We start from the raw sequence: 22,293 nt of genomic DNA on the forward strand, positions 1-22,293 counted from the left end.
TCTTTTTACTGTCATTTCGTAAGTATTTTTGTATCTTTACGCGTACCTTTAAACTTCATAAAATCATAAGTGTATTCCACAAAACGTTTACTTTAGTTTTTTCTTAAATTTACGTTAAAATAGTTCGTAATCTTCAATGCAGGTTTTAAGAATTATTCAATAAGTGGCATTTTTGAAATATTTGATAAAATAAACTGTTCTATTAGACAATCAAACTTTATCAAACTAAACTTTAATATCGTAAGGTCATCTACGGACACCGAAGAATGTCACTGAGCCATTCGTATTTTTAGCGCCTGCTGTACCATCGGCCATCCATTACACAATGGGTTCTCTCGATTTCAAATAATGTATGCATAGAGTGGTAAAAAGAACCAATAGCTTTTATATTTTGAAAATATTTAGGGGATATTTATGGTGGCTGATTTGTGCCATTCGTTTTTTCGCCTGCGTTTCCGCCATGGAAAAGTAAAAATGGCGGGGCGCGGAGCGAAAACACGCTAATCAATCGGAACATCCTTGGCTATTATCTATAAATAACCTCAGAAACAATACGGATTGAAAGTAGTTCTACCACGTATAATAATGTACTGTTTGCTTTTGTGTCTATGAATTCACTTATTTTAGGTGGACTTCTAATACATATTTTGAAAATCAATTTGTCAATAACTCCCATCATTAAAATAATATTTGTTTACATGCGTAGGTAAGACCAAAATACCGCATCCGTTCTTTGTATTAATTCATACCATTGTGTTCGAGGTCCTTAATCGAAGAATGACGAAAAGGGCCGAAAATTTGCGATTTCACTTAAATAAGTGCGCACGCGGGGGAGATTAAAACATTCACCGTCGCCTCACGGAGCGAAAAGCAACTAATGTGATGTAGATATTCAAAAAGCTATATCAATAAATAAATACCCTTGAAATCAACTAAAAAGTACTACCTGCAAATATTGTTTATAGTTAACTTTTTAGTATTTGGAAAAATTGAACTTTTGGAAGCATCAGTGATCATTGTCAACAATCTCATCTAAAATAATACTATATATATATATATATATATATCCAGAATACGAACCAAATACAACGATCCGTTAGCGGCGCATTTTTATACGAACGACCACACAGTAAATGATTTTTCAATAATGGGGCTTGAAAAGCTATACGGGAATGAACAATACAGAAAAACAATAGAAAATTTGTGGAAAAATAAATTAAGAACCTATAGACCGTATGGAGTTAATACAAAAGAATAACGCGGCAGACGGCAACCAACGCCACGGCGGGCGTCGTTCATTGACGTTACGTCACTTCCATTGTTTTGTTTTGATATATTTGTATATAGGGTTAACGCACGTTTTTCCGTGTTATAACGTCTGCAGAGTCCCGAGGAACGGTTGGTGCCCGAGCCCGGTAGGGCGAGGGCTCCAACAGTTCCGAGGGACTCTGCAGACTTTATAACACGAAATAAACGTGCGTTGACGCTATTATAGCATAAAATTTTCAAACAGATTCGTGATGTATAGTTTATACAAAACACAATTGCATTAAATTCTTGTGCTTGGACGGTATTTATCCAATTCTATGTTTTACGTATGCGTTTCATTTTTCCGGGGCCAACAACTTGGAAAATTCTCGGAACCGAACGAAATTTTGAATTTTAATTTATTTAACAAAGCTTGGCCTTTGGAGATTTATTATCTCAAGAAAAAAACGTTACATTACTCTACCCTCTACCCAAGACAAAACATGACCCTCAGAAATTCTTAGAGTGATTTCAGATTGACGGTAGAAAAAAGATCAGTGACATCAGAATCGGTTATTTTTTTCAAGCAAACCAGTTTATAACAAAATCAGGCACTAAGCATTATTCTCTCAAAGAAATATAATGAGCATTTATCAACATTAACATAAATAAAAAACATATTCTCATATCAATTTTGTGTTATCTAGTTTTGTAAGTTAATCGGAGTGTTAAACTGAATGACAGGTAGATTCTTCTGTATTTGTTTACATTGACAACTGTCCGTTTCTTAGAAAGGGCGACAACCAAGATTTAGCACCGATGTCTATACGCCGTTTTTCCGGCATAGTTACTGGAATATGCAACTGAGGCCCTCGAATCAATAAATTTCAATTTAACAAGAGCGCATGGCTCTTCGGCAAACAGGCCAAATCGTCATTTTTTGTTTGTTTGTTTACTGGGCCCTGTATGTATTGCGCATAGGTGAAACCGGGCTATATAACAAGAGCGCGTGACTATGTTAACACATGGTTTTGGTCCCGTTATAACATGGGCAAAAGAGGGAAAAATAGCCGATTTTATGCTATAATGTGAAATAAATGCTGCTGAAGAAGGCCGCAAGGCCGAAAGCTACGGCAATTTTAAATTAGCGTTTTTGCTTATATACGGCAAGTTAGAGATTTTACTTGTTTCTGAAAGTACTATTTCTCAAGGATGAACATAGTATAGTTTATATTATAGTCTATATAAGTATGAATTCCTTTTTTACAATTGTGTATTTTTATTTTGAATAACCAACCATATCTATTATCATCTTTCAATGCAACAAAATAAAAAATGTATATTACAGAACTTTAATTGCTTATTTACAACAGAAAAAACATACATAAATACAAATAATCAATCCTGATATGGCTATTAAAAATGGAAATAAATTTGTTAACTTTCCTAAAAAATATCTAAAAAATGGGAGTGAAACATCCATATATTTGACAAATTAGGGGTGAAACGTCTAGGTGCGAACCGTCTTGGGAGTGAAACGTCTCAATAGTGAAATGTCTTGGGAGTGAAACGTCTCACATTCCTTATTCACGCACATTCTAAGGCAAACTCCTCACAGCGGTTACGTCACGCTTTGCTACTTTAACCACTGCCACGACTGAAATCACGTGATGATAGTTGTATCATGTGACAAAAACATGGCGGCCAGTTTCAGAACGCCAGGGATCCCATATCAAACTGGCAGATTTATAATTACATCCTTTCCAGACAAAATAAGTTCAAGACACACAATTTGTTATCACTTTAAAACAAGTGCCGGATCAAATCTTTTTGTGCAATCGTTCAATAACTGTTTATATTCTGCCATTGTTTACTATGCATACGGTGTCACAGTGAAAATATCTTTCGTTATGTTTACAAAATAATTTTTATACGTATATTTTTTTACTTTCTTGTACATTAAGCATAACTATTTAACGAAAGAAAACTAAAATGTTATAAAGTATTCTATTTTAAAATTAAAAGTGAAAAAAATATATCCGGCTATATTCGACCGAATTTACTTGTGGTGACAGTGGTTACTGTACAGATCAGGGGAAGTAACCGCTGCGAGGAGTTTGATTCTAAGGCTCTTGTCTGATACGCATCGGGAACCAGTCGGTTGAAAACAAATTGGTTCTCTTTTAAAAATTTATCGACTGCTGGCGTAGTAACATTAAAAATGTGTTTAGCAAGAATATATGTAATTTTGTAAAAGAAGGATTGAAATTCTAGTAGTTAATTGGTCAGTAAGTTTTAAAGTAGAAAGGGTAATTGTGTTTCCCTGAATATCATGACAAAGTATTGGACCTATTTTGCCTAATGTAGTCGAGATGTGTTAAAACCAAATCATAATTCCATTGGGTCACTCGCTTGCGCTAGACGCCCCAAAACGGATAACAATGCAAAAATCGAGTGTCTATGTTGCATTGCTCAGTGTTTCTATTTTGCTTATTGGAAGCGGAATTTTAGTGTATCTACTGTCAAATAAGAATAACACATGCCAATGTAATATTCCAGACAGGTGTTTTATTAATGCGACGACAAATTCCCTTGAGCAGACGACAAATTCTCGTGATCAGACAACAAATTCTCAGAATCTCACGTTACCTACTTTCACGACGAATTTTCAAAAAATCACTTCTGCTGTAACTACGCCGAAGGAATCAGTGCATGTTGGAACAAGTTTGGCGACAACTTCGTCTCCACTTAACACAACAACAGAAATACCAGGTTTGAAGTTTAGCATTTTATTATTCCATAGATTAATTTAAAAAGTCAGCACGGCTATAGATCTGTTGCATAAAGTATTATAATTCCTCGCATCCCAACTCCAAACAGTGGTTTTATTTAGCGATAAAATCACTGTTTTGGATGTATAATTTCTTTAACACTAGAACGGTACATATATAGTTAAATATAATCGTAAATCTTGCACTGGTAATGTTAAACCTAGTCGGATTTTTCTATTTCATGTCTACATTATTTTAATTCAACCAGATGTTTTTGGTTATTTTGAGTCTATTAATATGGCTCAGTAACTAACAATAATAATCTAATTTGTAATAGGGGCCTTTCTTAATAAATATAGTAAATATTTATAAGTACGTATTTTACAAGCTGAAACATGACGTAAGTTTAATGTTAAACGTCATTTTTATGCAAATAAAGGGTCTTATACTTAAAAAGAAAGTGTCGTCTGCATACATTATATTCTCATTATAGATTGTCCTGATAACTGGATTTCATATGAAAAGTCATGTTTTTTCATCAGTAACCAATCGGCGAGCTGGATAGATGCTATGGTAAGTGAAACAATGTGATCATTTTCAAATTAAAGCTGCATGCCTCCAGATTCATGCTAATTTTCATGAAAATTGTGAGAAAGTATTTCGTACAAATATTGCAATCGGCACTTATAATTCAAGCAAATTACCAGAAAGGTCAAAATATGCAAAAATAGCCCTTACTGCGTTAAACGCAGTAGAAATATAGTAATAAATACTGCAAACTTTGTCTTTAAACGGACGAAACATTTAAACTGAAACACAAATCTTGACTCTTTTTACCTTTCATAAAGCAGCGCGCCTCCAGATTCATGTTAATTTTCACGAAATGTTGGACATGTATTTAAAAAGTAAAATATTGTGAAGTGATCAAAGAAAGTAATTTACACATTACAAACAGCTTTTTGAATCCACGCAAATTATCAAAAAGTGGTCAACATGTGCAAACACAGCCCTTACTGCGTTAGTAACGCTGTAAATATATGGTGATAAAATACTGCAAAATCAGTCTTAAACCGCACATTACATGTCAAATACAACTTGTTACTGGAATGTTTTTACCTCTTAAAATTCTAGTATATTTTCTTCATTATTGGTTATCTTGAAATATTTTGGCTAATCTGGAGGCGTGCAGCTTTAAAATCTTAGTACATTTTTATTATGTTTGCATGTTTTGATATATTTTGGCTCTTCTCAAGACATGCAGCTTTAATATAATATAGTCATTATAATAACAGATCAGTGGGTCATTAAAGGTTAAAGAGCATGCTTTAAAGACTGTCTGTCTTTTGTGAGCTATAAAAAAGGGTAAATAATTCCTTTCCTCCCATGGTATTTATGTCTTCCCTGTAATAAGAGTTATAAGCAGTTACATGAAAATCATTGATGCAAAAAAATCATTGATGCAAAGCATCAAATGCGACGCCAAGAAATATTTGATCAAGACTTGCACCTAAATACTTAACAGAGGAGGTGTACTTTATATTGATCATAACCATTACATGTGACCTGGAGGATAGGACCCTGTTTAAAGATGCGTCAAATATAACCAATCACTAAAATTCTCATGCCAAAAGAGAAAATTTCTTCAGATTTATTTTACCAGATACAAGGATAACTGAGTCATTATCATATAATAAAATATTGCTTAGGGTTACAGAAATACCATTGACAAATATTAGACATAAAAGAGGACCTAAAATAAACCTCCTTGGAGACACCATAGGTACTCGGAGATCTAAGTGCCTTTATACTGCTGTGAATGGGACCCAAAGGTAAATAACCATTCGCAAATTAAAGAATACATGGTTGATCATTATAATGAAGGGAAATGTTCCTTCTATTTTGTACAAGAAGGAAATAATTTTATTAAAATGATAAAAACCATGTTATCTTCAACACATCAAATACTTTTTGAAATTTATTTCAAACAAGTACTATCGTTTGTTAAATGCTAGTACGAGAAGATAATCTATTTCAGACTTCTCTTGCAGAGCTGTATAACCGTGGAATTAATTACTACGCGATGTTTCATGTTTTCTTTTTAAAAACAGGTTTTAAATCTAAGGAGTCAATTTGAATATTTCAGTCCACTTTTACCCAACTTATCTGCATTTCTTCTACAACAGTACATACATGTACTGCATGGAATATCTTCTAAAACTTCCACAGATAAATACCTATATATAAATGGCATATCTCCTAATCTATTACTATCGTGGTCTGAAGTTTAAACTTCACTTTGAACACTCCTTCTTTCTTCTTTTAAGATACATGTATGTATGTTTTTGAAGTGTTTCATTTTTCTTTTCTTTTCTTTTTTAAAAAATAATTTACTAACTGTAGGGAAACCTCTTTAAAATTTGCATTATTCACAAGAAATGGTATTTTTACTTTCCTTGCTATTTAGGAGTACTTTGAAAGGCGGAAGTCTTTGAAGTCTAAAGTATTCCTTTTACACTTAAATGTTGATTCTTGTTTTAGTATGATATGACAATGCCTGGGTAGAATCTAATCTTATCAAGCTGTTTATTGGAAGGACTGAGGATGTGCTTGTATAACACCCTATGGCAAATTACACCATAAACATTTTGGAAAGTCATAAATTACATAAACTACTAGCAAAACTGTTTAAGATACACACGGCTCATCAAATTATTTTATGATTTCTAGAAAGAAACAGAATCTTTTTTATCCTACCATTAACATATATAGCATATATGTCCTAGTCAGTCTCAGTTTGAGAATTAAGGATTATCAAATATTGTAATTTAAAAAAATAAAGAAACAACTATTAATTATTAGAAAAGAACAGATCATCCTTTTATTTGTAAATAGTACATCATTATATTCCATAGACCATACAATTTCCAAGCAAATAATGATCATACTATTTGTCTCTAAAAATATCGTAAACTATTTGTACTTTATTCATAAAAAGAGTAGATCAACAAATTCGTAAAATCAGTTAAAATATTTACTACTGTCCATTTAGTATTTCAAATTATTTACCTGGTTATTATAATAACACCAATAAAATATTTCTATTTCTATCATTTTCAACATAAATCTTATAATGAGGTTAAATTGATAGAAATTATTAATTTTACAAAGTACAAAAAGTAAAAATAATAAATTAATTATTAAATTTATAAAATGCTATTTAAAACATTCCTTAATTAAACGGCCACATTCGCTGCCGCAGCAGCGAGTATTTGTGGGTGTGACTAATCAGTGATGTAAAACTGTTAGGTCTGTTATAAACCCTGAACTATAAATAGCATGCAGTGTTAACCTGGAACAAAAACAGCTGATTTTACACAGGAGAGGTTTAATGGATGTTTTAATATAATTTTTGAAGTCATTTTTTCTTCTTTTTTTTTCACTGGAATGCTGTATGTTTTCATCAAGTCAGACAATTATATCAAAATCCAAAAGATGTGCCTTACATAGGGCATATTTTTTAGGAAAAACCTGCTAAAAATGTTCTTGACAGGAATTTAAAATATTTTTAAACTGTTATGTATAAAAAATTTTGTGCATATGCAACATTTAGTTTGATTAACATTTGTGAAATGTAATTTTTGACTACAAGATATTTACAACAAAATATAGTGTAAATGAAATATACCTGGAAGTTACTTTTACTGTTTTCGTGAAGTTAAAACCATTCAAATACAAATTAAATCAGTACTTTGAAATTTAGAAAACAAATCATAGCTTAATGGATTATTGTAAATTTGTTGGATTTGATAAAGCAAGTCATTAAAAGTTATTGTTTTTTTCTTATTATTCAGCATTCCAATTTGTCGTCTGCTCAAAATCTCCCTCCTTGAAATATACATCGTCTGCTACAAATCTCTCTCCCTGAAATAAACACAGCCACGTGCTTCTGTTTACTACTGAAGGTTCATGATCTGTAATGATCACATGGCTCCTCCCAGGGAAATTCAAATTTCAAATTTGACAACCAGTATTTTTTCCAGAAATACACTTAACAAAGTTATAGTTTGAATAATTTGGGCAATCTTTCAAAAATATCTATGCCTACAAACATGCCAAGTGTTGTTTTAATGCATTTGGTAATTAATCTTAAATCTTTGAAAAAGGGTCCCTGAAGTGAAGCATGCATAAAATTAATAAGAAACCTGCCCTAGCGCCATCTGCTGGCTTTTATAGTCCAGTTGGGCCTTTAAATTAAAGGTAATGCTATACAAACTGAAAGATTGTCCAATACATAAATGGTCTACTGCACTAGGAGTGAACTTCAAAGTGCACTTAATGTACACATTGAAGTGCACTAGAAGTGCACATGTAGTGCACACCAAGTGCACTTGGTGTAACCTTTGGTGTTAACTCAACTGTACCTTAGATTGACAGAAAAGAACTAACAATTTAGTAAACATGGGTTACTTCCCCTTAAAATAGAGAAAACCAGCTGAGACCTTAAAGTACACCCTAAACAGCAAAATAATAAAATGTTGCAGGCTCAGTTTGATTAAAAGTAATGGTAAAAAGAATTCATAAAAAGTTAGAAGGCCATGTGACAACAGTAGAATTACATTGCAGAAAACCAGATAGCTTTCAACATCCGGATACTGGTACACTTTGTAAAAACAATCATTATGTGCAATAGATAAACGTGATATGGATTAAATTCAATAGAATAATCGTTTTCAACAGTTCCATTGCGAATCCTTATACTCATTTGAATATGAACGTTCTTCTTGCAGAAAAATTCTAACCGTATATAGAACGAAACAATAAACAATGCATAATTAACAAAAATGATTAAACAGTGTAATCTATAAAATAAAAACAAAACAACTTAACCTGAGTTAAATAACAAAATTGAATACATCATATAGGCCACAACGATATTCGGAATCCGGCTTTAACTATTCGCGACAAGCTGTAAAACTGAGTCTGTCATTTTATGAAAAAAAATATCCAAATGCATATGCTTTTTACATAAAGTTATTAAATACAAATATAACACCATATTTGTTTAATTGATTTTTCAAAATCAAAATGAAACTAATTAAGACAACATGCCATTAACTGCTAATAATAACAGCTCCTACCATGTGCAAAAAAAAAAACGCAAACAAAAAACAAACAAAAAACATTCCATAAGAAACGACGCCGCTCACCGGCGTCGCCAATAAGCAGAACACAACTTCCAGTTCCGGTCGTTCACGTTTCACGATAATTATCAATTTTCCCGAAATGGAAATCTAATTGATTCCAATCTATTTCCCTGCCATTGGATTCTTTGCGATGTCATGATTTCGGATGGTTTATTATACTTGATTGATAAATAATTAAAATAGCGTAAATTAGTAAATTTTGTATAAGAGCTGGCTTTTAGGCTTTGCAAAATTCATATTAACTAGCTAGAAGAGCAGGTTTGAAGTGTCTGCTCGTATAGCGAGCATAGCGGTAACAAAAGTAGCGTCCAAACTTTGATGGTTTTGAAAAAATTGGCCGGAAGTTCACTTCACTTTGGACAGAAGCTCTTCTATCTGGAGATCCATTTTTACAAATCTTAAGGAAATAAAAATTAAGCTTTCACATTTTGATTCTTAGCGAGTGGAGGTCTTTGTAAAAAAATACACGTACTTAAAGTGTATTGTTTTCAGAGATTTACCTTATTCGTATGATTTAAAACATGTTTGTTCCAGATCCGATGTCAAAAACTGAACGGTCATCTTGTAGAAATTACATCTGCTGACGAAGATCAGTTTCTGAAATACCATATTGAAACACTTGACAGACAAAATAGTAGAGGTAAAAATTATTTATATGCCACATTGGTTTTAGTAAATTTTAATATGATCAAAGAGCGGCTGCAATATATACATTGCGAAGCCAGTGATTATTTTTTAACTTTGATATGAGATTTAAGGATTTTCTACTTTCGGCACTTTCTATGGAAGCACCGGAAGGGACGTGCATCATACGCTTAAATCTACGCGAACGCTGTGCTAACAGAGTAATTCAAGTTTATATCGTTTATTGCCTAGTTAGACTTGAATTACTTACCATAAATATTGTTGCATATGTTGTCATCGCTCATATTATGAGTAATATACACGAAATTGTTTTTTTTTTAAATTCAATCGATAAAATCTAGTATTTTAAATGTGAACTCGAAAAAAGAATAAATTATTATAATTGAGTATTATAAATGATCAAAAAGGCGTAAATGATAGGCTTTTACAGAGAGATCTGTAAAGCCAAACTAAATAAAGAATAATATCAAAGTGTACAATGCATGTGTTTGTTACGTCAAAATCGAGTTCATTTCTTCCATTTATGTACTCATCTCTATAAGGCGTTTATTTACAGCACGATATTTTTATAAATAAAAGGAGGTTTTAATTTGAAAAGCCTTTTAATATGATTATTACAAACTATATATGATGTCACAGCATTATTGCATAACCGCTTACGGCCGGAAAGAATATGCGGGAGGGGGCGTTAAGGGAAAAAAACACATACGGACTAGCAAAAATAGACTTACTCCGAAATAAGAACATTTTGGTGTTTTCCCAGCTAATCCGTAGGTACAAACACAATTTTACAGTAACAGTCTCGAAAATAAGTTAATCTATTGTGAATGGTAGTTTAACACGGGGGATGAGCTGGTACACGTTGGAGTTCTTATGATAACTTGTCAGGGGTTCTTGTGATAACTGTCACGGGGTTCGTCGGAAAATTTTTGTAAATACTACAAAACACCCGTCAAAATGCTTAATTTCATCTTTAATATGCGAGTGGTAAATTAAACTTTAATAATTAAGGTCTCTTGTCATCTTGTATGTGTCAAAAACTAATTCATAGTCCTTTTACATCGCCTCCAGTTTAAAATCTGGTAGTTTTTAGTAAAATTTCCTAACTATTTGCCAATTTGAATGTAATGAGTATGCATCCTTGCCATACATAATTACCTAATTATAATGCAAAATTGCATACATAAAGCCCCGACTAACACATTTATGCCCGATTTTTCAAATGTCCTGGAGTTCTTGTGATAACTCTGAAGCTGTCCTAAAGTTCATTTCTTGCGCTAAATCAGGGCGCGTTTTAGCGTTTGTTATAAAAATGTTGAATATATTAAATTTCAAAAGTTACCAAATTTAAAAAGTAACCCAATTTCAATAGTTACCACATTTCAAAGGTAACCAAATCTGAATAGTAACCAAAATTAATAAGTTCATTTCAACAATTACAAAGCTCAAATAGTAACCAAATCCTGGTAATATTTCAGAATGCTTCAGTGCCTATTCAAAACAATATAGTGGCACTACAACTACGACGTACGACGGACACACGTGCCAGCGATGGGATTCACAAACTCCCCACACACATACACGAACTCAACCCATCAGGTTTCCAGAGAGATCTGTGACAGATGCTGCCAACTATTGTAGAGATCCCGACGGCTTAGGGTTACCATGGTGTTACACAACAGACCCCAAAATTAGGTGGCAGTATTGTGGCATTTACGAGTGTCCGGGTGGTAAGTGGCTGTTAGATAATATTCTCTAACAAATGAAATTGAGACAGTGAAACTTGGAAGAAAAACCCAAGAGAAATAAATGTTACATGAACTCGAACTTGACGTCATTCTAATATAGTTTATACGCTATAATCATTTTAACTTTACATAGTATCGCAGAAATTTTTCTGCGCGGCAATATTTTGTCACAATTTTCTGCAATTATATCGCAAAAAGTTCAAAAGTTTCAATTGAAAAAAATATGTACCATCGAAATCGTCAAACATTTATTTCTCATTCTTGTGTACAAAAGATCTTTATTAAATGCATCTCGTACTCTATCTAGTTTCGTTTTCAATTTCAGGATTTAAAAAAGGTCATTTAAACTCCTTTTTGTATTTGATGTAAAAAAAACTGTCAAAATGTCCGAAAAAGGTGGTGTGAAGTAAGGAGGTCATTGTACATTGTTGAGATCATAAAATATATATACACAGTTGCAAAACCTATATCAGACTCGAGTTGCGTCTCGTCCAATGTAGGTTTAACAGCTGTGTAATCATCCAATAGAATTCAGTATTGTACTCAACACTATAAATTTACGTCATGATATTATGTCTAATATCGTACAAGAACGCATCATACATGAAGGCATGATACCTTTTTATCAATCTTTAAAAACGTTTGTTTCCTTCCAGGGAACTACTGGGCCGGAATGGTCATGCTGGAAGATGTCTGGAAATGGATCCACACGGAGACTGAACTTGATCAAGGTTACACTAACTGGTATCATGACCTAAACTGGGAATATTGCGGGTCATTGATTTCGGAGGTAAACTATCAATGGAAGAGAAGCGAATGTACACATACGGCAATGTACATTTGCGAACAGACGAAATATACATAAGATAGTTGTCGTCTGTTTATGATGAACTCTTTGTGAAATCAGACATTGAATGAACGCAGAACAATTCAATTCTATTCTTGATTCATTGAAACAACATTACAGCTAACTGCTGCCACCGTTCTTTGCCGTAAAATGGTACTATTTTACAACACACAATAATTCATGATCATTTGATATATTTTGTACAAACATGAGTATAATATTTGCTGTATTTGCATATGCATGAAGTTAAAAACAGCATGAAATCTCCAGTTCAAATAGGGATAATAGAGTTAGATTTAATTTATGTCTTGATAATATTTAAAGAGACTTCGAGTATTTAAAAAAAATCTTCGTGATTTGATTTTGCAAAACTAGAAATCTCTAGAAACTCTTCAGAAAATGTGTGATGACATATTCTGTTTAAAATTCAAAAGTAGTGTAACTGTAAATGTTGATTTTTCTAGCGTCATCATATTTTACTTTTGGGCATACATGGCCTGATGTTGACCTACATTAATGTAATAGCAAAACTGTATTTTTGATAAGTTTATTTATACTCACTCTTCGTCTAAATTTAGTTGAGTTCTTTGCTTATGATTTTCATGTTGGAGGGCTGAAAAAGAGAATCTCAACTTAGCATAGGAAAACTTTGCTACATGTTCTCTATCAAGAATTTGGAGAGTCATAATTTTGTCAAAGTTCAGAAATTAATACTTTTAAGGGAAAGGATGTTTAAGCTCAGTCGGTAAAGCCTCGAAACGGCTTTCCGAGGGCCCCGGGTTTGAGTCTCGGTCTCGGTCAGGGAACGTGTTACATTATCGCGTTTTCCGGTAAGGCCAACATTTTTTTATTAAATGTTTTACGGGACATTTTTTTAAAAAATTGGGTCGGGGGGGGGGGGTAAAATAAAAATAAAATTCAATATTTTGATCAGTCGACCACAAAATAAAAATAAAATGACAAATGAGGTGAAAATTTTTTATTTTCGAACATTTTTTTTAACACTCCAAAAACAGATTTTTTATCCATAAAATCAATGATTTTATAGTTTTGAAATATTTTTGACATGATTTTTAACAAAATAGTTGAAAAAAATGTTTTAAGTCACTTTTGCTTTTGTTTTATGTAAATATTTAATGCTGATCTAGAATTTGTATTAGTTTGTCTTTTCGCATTACCAAATTCAATGTTTAGTCCCTTCATTTCAAGAGTATCCAAACAAGGTTGTATTGCCACTCTCAAGCTTTACAATACTGAAACAAGCTTGCAACCTGATTATAGTGATAGAACAACCAACCTATTATAAGCTTACTGATAGTTTCCTCATGGTAATCCAAATTAAGTTCCTGACAGGATTCTTATCAACAACATCACACAGGGAGAGTGATTTGAGGTCAGAAACCTTAACCATTCACTAAGGTACAACATAATATTGTACAATGTCAGTTTCACAAGGTAAATTAAATCAACAACTTTAGATTATCTTTAAGAGAGTAAGTTATGTATGTGCAAAAAGTTTGCAATTTCTGAAAATTATTCATAGTTCAAATGATTAGTAAAATGAAAGTCATTGACAGTAAATAGATAATCAAATGGCATACATTGTTACAAAATCAGGGTTTTCTGTAGAGAATTTATTACAGGCAATTTTTTACAGAAATGTCAAAGAGGACTTATGCTCATAATCTTACATTGCAAAAAAAGGCCAATTTTCTCAATATTGATCTAGTAAAAAACACATAACTACTGCCTTTAGTCTACTGGTCAATGGTCATGATATAATATAAACTTAATAAATGTTATAGATGACTGTGTTCAATTATAAACAAGCCTTGTATTTCAACAAGACAACAACAACAAAATCTGTCCACCAAAGAAGTTTCAATAATTTATTATTTTGGTATTATAAATTAATCAATTGTTTTCAAAGATTCATAATAAAGATTTTTTATTATCAATTTACTAACAATAAATGTTAGATTCTACAATGTAAGTAGAACTCGTACGAGTTGAATTTCGATTACTCAATTTTCTCGATATGTCAAAGTAAAATGCAAGTCCAGATTTTCCACCTTATTTTTTTTATAAAAACCTATACATGAGTCTAAATTTTAATGTGTCAAAGTTTTCTCATGTTCCGTGGTAAATCGAGTAAATATTTCATTCTGACACCTTAGTCGATCAACGACTTTGATCCCGTGCCCATTTAATTTTTTACAACTGTTCTGAAAGTGTAGATGATTCAAATCAACTTATGCAATGGATGTTACTTCCCAGTCGTGCTTTCAAACAGCTTTGCAGGCTATCATGTGTGATAAAATGCTCTAATATTTATTCCTCAAATTGCCATAGTTGTAATGAAAGCGAACTTTCATGACCCCGCGACCTTTCATGACCCGGTGTCGCGTGATATTCACACGGGTTAATTTATTACAAGCTTGTTAAGTTATTGCCCTTCCCTTTTGTTACGCCTTTTGTAACATTTTGTAAACATCAAAGCGATTAACTTGTCATTTGTTTTAAGCAAGTTCCTTTGCTTTACCAAGATTCTACAGTTAAGTACCGAGTAACTTTTAATTTTGACAGAAGTGGGTAAGAGAGGTCGGCGGACAAAATGAAAATAAAAGTTCTTAAATGAACTTTTATTTTTATTTGATTTTCTCTAAAAATACGGTCGGCGGTCCCGTAAAACATTTTATAAAAAAATGTTGGCCTTATTTATGGGGAGAGAGGTAGGTGATTTTTATTCAGGTCCATACTACAAGTAGTTTAGTTCCTAAAAGATGTTTTGTGCTTTACTTGTAAGCAATATGATCCGGTTTTTAGTCATATATTTCTTCAGAATCTGCACTGCAGATTTATCTCTATATTGTCTCATAAAACTGCAGATTATACAGTTTGAAAATTTGAATCGAGAGACCAATGCATTTTCTCCCATTCCAACAATATCTAAGCATGACTAGAAAAAGTAAATCTACAAAACGTTAGTCCTTTGTGTTTAGAAACATTAATTTAATTAAACAACCAGTTTAACCTATTTTCCTGTTCGTCAAATGCGTTAGAAAAAATAAACAATGTTACAGTATAGACCAAGCGACTTTGATCCAATTTTGTTACAGTATATACCCAGATTTCGGTTACAGATTAGATACTTGCCAAATTTCAAACAAAGTTCGTGTATCCATTATTTTTATGAAATAAACCATACTTTTCCAATTAATATATTCTTAAAATGTTGTATCACATTTGTTCTTCAGCAGAAAAGTTATAGTTTGCTATTTACCTTACTTAAAGTACTTATATTCAGATTTAGACTTTTTGCAGAATAAGTAATGTCCTAAGGACAACAACAGTAACGTTTATCAAATTGTATAGAGAGAAGAAATGTTATTGCTTCATTCCATTACACATTATAATAATGCTTATTAGTAATAAAATAGCGAGAAAAAAAGAATCCTTAACATGCAGAAGTCCAACATGGAAAACATGAAAATATTACAGGCTCAATTTGATTAAACCTGTTCATGGACGGTAGTGGTAACTGCAAGCTATCGTCCACGACTCAGAGCACCGGCTTAAGCCTAGGTCACAAATAAGAAAATGCCGCCGGGCGGCGTCTGTTTCTCCAAAAAATCATAATATCGGCCAGCGTCCGTCCGGCGGCAGTGACTATCGGACGGCAACAACTGAAAATTTTGCTCATCGGGCGGGCGCCTTCGAGTTTTAAGTAATACTTAAAAGCTAACGGCGGCCGGACGACAATTTTTGGGTCACTGAGTATAAAATATTATCGAGCGGACATCGCTCGGTCGCCGGGCGGCGACCGGGCGATGATTTTTTGATCGGGCGATTTTTTGTTCTACTAAAACACCGTCCGATTTAAAAGGCGTCCGGGCGGACATCGGCCGGGCTCCGCCCGGTGCCTGAATAGTGACAAGTAGTCAAACTATTATCGCTCGGTACCTGGACGATTCATGTACAGGCACCGGGCGGTCATCGTTTTGTCATCCGGCGACCGGGCTGCTTGTGTTTGTTGTAATTTCAGCTTGAAGAAGTTGTAATTGCCTCAAAATATATTTGTGAATTTCTTTTGAATACTAGTAAACATGAATTTTTTCTTCAATGTCCATGCGAATGTCTGATTGATTTTTGCCTTCTACTTGCCGTTGGTGACTCGGTGTCAACAACACGGACCATCGCCTTGGCCTTCCCCTTGGCTTTGGCAGCTGACTTCTTTGCTGGCATAATTACAACTGGCTGATTTATAAAGGATGTCGTCATTGTCGCCCGGCGCCCGCGAGACAACCGTCCGATTCACTTTTAAATCGCACAGGCGCCGTACGGACATCGCCCGATCCGTTCAATTCTTTCTGGCAAAAAAATCGCCCGACGACTGTTTCATTCATGACCACGCAAGGTATCAGATTTAAAATCGCTTTGCGTCCACGACATCAAAAAATCTGCCGATTTTATAAAAATCGTTTAATCGGACGGCGCCCGTTTTATTTGTGACCTAGGCATAAAGCAGAATTCACATTGGTAAACTTTAGATTTTTGAACATATGTGGATGTGTTTATATGACGGTTATCATGGAACCTTTAATGTGACACGTTATTGCAATTCCATTTCAGGTTAAAATTGCGTGTGCCCTTAACGAGAATACATTGGGTGAAACTAAATAAATTGGAGTTTGTGAAGTATGCATACCACAGGTAAGCTGTCAAAAGACACAATTAAAAAGCAGGCAACTAAGGGTGATTAAACAGTATTCAAGTGAGAAATACTGCAACCTTAAAACTTATTTTAAGTTGGAATGAATTTCCATCTACAATAATGTATTTTGTAAGTAAAGGGTTTGTTACTTTTGGTTTTCTTGGATTTTAAGTTTCAACGACACGGAGGTCATGTGAAAACATTCCGTCTTCAGTGTAAAGAAAGACCCCAGATACCCCTTCGTAAAACATTTCAGACACGAGCGGGTACAAGACTAGAACCACCGATCTTCCGTAAACTAGCTTGATAGATTCATCCAACGTCATGACGGGATTTTAATCACAGCAGTAAAGGAAAGCTGATTTGAAGTCGACGATTTTATCTCGGCTCTGTCACTATTATTTACCTCCACCAGGCTATATGGAAAAGATATTGTAATTGTCTGACCTTATTTTTTACTCTATATCTTTCAATATTATTTTCTTTTTCAGAGACATGAAAACTTCTATACAGGATGTCTGAAATAAAAAAAATAATAAAAAAATGACAAAATAATCTTCACTTCAACAAAGAAGCATTCGAAATGACGCAAGGGTCATGGTTTGTTTTGAATGCTTTTTGGTTCGAGATGAGGAGTTTTAACAACATTGTCTTTTTAAAATCTATATTTTGGGTTTTCGTATCCCAGATTGCAACAGAAACCATTTGAACAACTTTGGTAGAAATTCATGTAAATTTCATAAAATTTAGTCAAGTAGTTACTGAGCGGATGAGATTGGACAGACATGTGTTCGACAGACGGACGAATAGGCATCTGGCAAATAATCTCACCAGTTGAGTTTCTAGAGATTTAAAAGTTCATACATTTTACTTAGCATATATTTAGTAAATATCGAGGTCTAAGCTGTAACCGAAATCTGGTAATATACTGTAACAACATCGGATAAAAGTCGCTAGGTCTAAGCTGTTATAGAACCAATATAAAGATGAATCTGCGTGGCAGGTTCTAAGGAAACATATGACAAGATACCGGATCCTGTTCCTAACGAGCGAAGCACAAAAATCTTTTAGAAACTAAACTACTTGTAGTATGGACCGGAATAAAAATCACCTACCTGTCTTCCCCACAAATAATGCTCCGTCTTGAAAATTGTATACTGTAACCCGAAAGCGCGATACTGTAACACGTTCCCTACGGTGAGGATGTACATTGAAAAACAGTATTTATAACATGTCTGGTTCAAGAAGAAATAGTCGTAATAAACTTATATCATATAGATTTTTTAACAAGGTTATGAAACAGAAATGTATGTCTCTACAAGTAATATTCCTGCTAAACACAGATCCGCTCTGGCTAAATTCAGATGCGGTGTTGCGCCTATACGTTTAGAAACGGGGCGATATGAAAATATGTCTGTTAATGCTAGACTGTCCTATTTGTAAAAATGCAGTTGAAACGGAAAACCATGTCTTATTAGAATGTTCTACATATGAAACAATAAGAAGGAGTTTATATGAAGAAGCTGTTAAAATTAATCATAACTTTCACGGATGGAATGATGATCACAAATTTGAATTTGTTCTATCTTATCACGATATTGTAAGAGAAAGTGTCAAAGCCTGTTTCTCAATATTAAATATGAGATCGAACCTTCTGTACAGTTAGTTTTTATAATAGACAGTTACTTTTAATTGTACAGGTATATTTGCTTGGTTTTTTAACATGTTATTTTTTGTATTTTATAATTTTTGCTCTTTTTAAGCCAATGGCCAAGTAATATCTGATGATACCCATGTACCCTGAAACATTCGTGTTCTTCAGTAATCATATCCTATACATTCATTTTCTTACTTAGTCACGCCCCTTACAATTATTTTCATGGTCATGCCATGTAGATCTATTTTTCTTACTTTTCATAGACTGTACATCCATATTCTTACACGGTCACCTTCTTTACAAAGATGTACTTGGTCACGTCCTGTACATCTATGTTCTTACTTGTAATATCCTATACATTTATGTTCTTACATTGCCACGTCCCTTACAAACATGCGCTTGGTCACGTCCTGTACATATATATTCTTACCTGTAATGTCCTATACATTTATGTTCTTACATGGCCACGTCCCTTACAAACATGTACTTGGTCACGTCCTGTACATCTATGTTCTTACTTGTAATATCCTATACATTTATGTTCTTACATTGCCATGTCCCTTACAAACATGCGCTTGGTCACGTCCTGTACATCTATGTTCTTACTTGTAATATCCAATACATTTATGTTCTTACATTGCCATGTCCCTTACAAACATGCGCTTGGTCACGTCCTGTACATCTATGTTCTTACTTGTAATATCCTATACATTTATGTTCTTACATTGCCATGTCCCTTACAAACATGCGCTTGGTCACGTCAAGTACATTTATATTCTTACTTGTAATATCCAATACATTTATGTTCTTACATGGTCACGTCTCTTACAAGCATGTACTTGGTCACGTCCTGTACACATATATATTCTAACCTGTAATGTCCTATACATTTATGTTCTTACAGGGTCACGACTCTTAAAAACATATAATATATTCATACTTAATTTTTGTCTCATTCGTATATACATTTTTATACATATTTACACATATTCACATAAAATCTGCATACGACCATTCTATTTAAGAATTTCAAGAGACATTATATCAATGATAAACATATTCAAGACCTATTACAGTTAGACTAAAATCAAATAGTTAAATTACAATGTATTTAAACAAAATATTAAAAGTAAGGTAACCATCGCTAATCGAAAAATGAAAACTGCTAAGAAATTGAAAATTGTAAATCGGAGCCCTAACGCGCCTATAAAAACGTTTTAAAAGATCGATTATCATCCAAGATAAGATCTTGCATGGCCTGATTAGCGAGGATTACCTTAACCTTGGTAAAATACATTATCATGTTTAAAGCAAATATAATGGCATTATTTACAAGAGAATAAAAGACGACGTTGTAGAATGTTAAAACATGTTTTGGCACAATAACGTATCATTTCAGTTTTAGTGAACAGAAAAATTAATTGTTCATTTTTAGACATTTGTACAAATACATTATCTACCGTTTTGGCTTCATCAAATAATGATTTTCGCAAGTCATCGTACACAAAGCAATCAAGAATGACATTACTGTCACAGAACTGGCATTTTCATTTCAATACATCTAAATTCTGGAAACAAAGTGATCCCTCGGAAACATTAATTACAACAAATTAACATAAGAATTTCAGACTCGGTTTGATTGAGTCTGTACATGAGGGATAATGTATAAGTGCAACATCCCTCACACCCCCTAGCACCGGCTGAGCGGTACTCAATTCTCAACACTTTATAGTGTTGGCATCAATGACCCCGAAGGACCAGAAAATATAACAACACTGAACTTTTTACGGCTGCCACACGGCACTTGACACCTGCTGTTGTGAAGTACAAAATTCTGGAAACAAAGTGATCCCTCGGAAGCATTAATTACAACAAAATAACATAAGAATTGCAGACTCGGTTTGATTGAGTCTGTACATGAGGGATAATGTATAAGTGCAACATCCCTCACGCCCCCTAGCACTGGCTGAGCGGTACTCAGTTCTCAACACTTTATAGTGTTGGCATCAATGACCCCGAAGGACCAGAAAATATAACAACACTGTAGTGAAGTACGGGGCAACTTTTTAAAAGTTGCCTTCGTAAAAAAAGCCTTCGCAACGCCCAGTTTCTATGCGTAAAGGCGCAACACCACAACGAAACTTGCTAAATGCAGTGCGATGACAAGGAGGCATAATGAGTTTACAAAATAATTCTGTCTCATATTTTGTTTTAAACAGTCGATATGTACGCAACTTATTGCCACCACGACCAGAAGGACCGGTGACACTATTCAAAGACTAGAGCAAGTTTAAAACAAAATTTTCTTGCAATATAGTTGTAATAATATTCACTATAGTATGTTTTGGAATGGAAATTCTTATATCACTATATTGGCGTGCATTACAATTTTTTAACATATCATTAACATAGCAAGACCAGTTCTTACATGATCTACATGTACTTGGTCACGTCCTGCACATATATATTCTAACCTGTTATGTCCTATACATTTATGTTCTTACATGGCCAGTCCTTTCAAACATGTACTTGGTCACGTCCTGTATGTTCTTTTTACACTTAAAAGAAAAAGTTTTTATATGTATAAAATTATGCTTATAAAAATTTTTCAAACATCAAAGAAAATGTAAAATATTAAATGCAAATATTTGTGCACATTATATGTAATCATTAAAATCTATACATTCATTTCGTACTGAAAGTTTGACTTATACTTTATAGAAAATAAATTTTTGATTTACCTCCCTTTTTTACATGAAATGTTAAATTCGGTAATATTTTTATATATTATGCTTCTTGGAACTTACATATTGATAAATCTTAATTGGAGCATCATATTGATGATATAAAACCATAAAAATATTGTGTAACAGGAAGGATCTTTAACAAAATCATTGCAAAAAGTCTTTTAAAATTACATTATTCTAAGCATGTTACAACCGAGGTATCTCGTCTTATTGGAAACGTAGAGCAGGATTTTTGACAATTTATTTAATACATATTATATACCTCACCAATTTTTACAAACTTACTTGATCTGAAATATTTATCTAGTTATATCTACCGCCCATGCATTTTGGTAAAAATAGAGTTTAAGACAATTTATTGAACACACCATATATATCTGACCAATATCTACATGGTTATTTGATCTTGAATATATCATTTACTCAATCTGCTGGCAAATATGGCAGATCGGTCTCTTTTTTTATCTTAAGTTTCAGAAATCTAACCGAAAGATTTCTCTCCATCACCAGCATATATTATCTTTATTAGCAACTAGTTGATTAAGCCTTTTCATGCAACATCCCCTGAACACGCCAATTTTAAATCAATGAGTAGCTTAATTGGTGGAAATAATCATTTTAACTGCATATTATATTTTATAAAAAGAGATTTTTTTTCCAATGAAAAATATAAAATATCGTGCGCTTCATCACCATAACATTTTATTTTTGA

At 33.3% G+C, this 22,293-nt stretch overlaps 1 protein-coding gene across 1 annotated transcript; it reads left to right on the forward strand.

Annotated features, from left to right (window-relative positions):
• The first annotated feature begins 3,689 nt into the window (after window positions 1–3,689).
• On the forward strand, window positions 3,690–13,291 carry LOC132751016 (apolipoprotein(a)-like). Its single transcript, XM_060741115.1, has 5 exons — window positions 3,690–4,020; window positions 4,513–4,592; window positions 9,758–9,863; window positions 11,347–11,598; window positions 12,273–13,291. Exons 1-5 carry the CDS (start codon window positions 3,690–3,692, stop codon window positions 12,479–12,481), a joined length of 978 nt encoding a protein of 325 aa, XP_060597098.1. The 3' UTR covers window positions 12,482–13,291.
• The last annotated feature ends 9,002 nt before the right edge of the window (window positions 13,292–22,293 follow it).

The sequence above is a fragment of the Ruditapes philippinarum genome, unplaced genomic scaffold (genome assembly GCF_026571515.1).
Source record: "Ruditapes philippinarum isolate M1 unplaced genomic scaffold, ASM2657151v2 ctg1618_1_1_1_1, whole genome shotgun sequence".
Classification (NCBI taxonomy): Eukaryota; Metazoa; Mollusca; class Bivalvia; order Venerida; family Veneridae; genus Ruditapes; species Ruditapes philippinarum.

Bases quoted from the DNA above. Each gene is read 5' to 3' on its own strand.
- LOC132751016 (XM_060741115.1), top strand. From the start codon at position 3,690: ATGCAAAAATCGAGTGTCTATGTTGCATTGCTCAGTGTTTCTATTTTG. The intron at 4,021-4,512 runs GTTTGAAGTTTA...TTCTCATTATAG, and splicing joins CACAACAACAGAAATACCAG to ATTGTCCTGATAACTGGATT. The intron at 11,599-12,272 runs GTAAGTGGCTGT...GTTTCCTTCCAG, and splicing joins CATTTACGAGTGTCCGGGTG to GGAACTACTGGGCCGGAATG.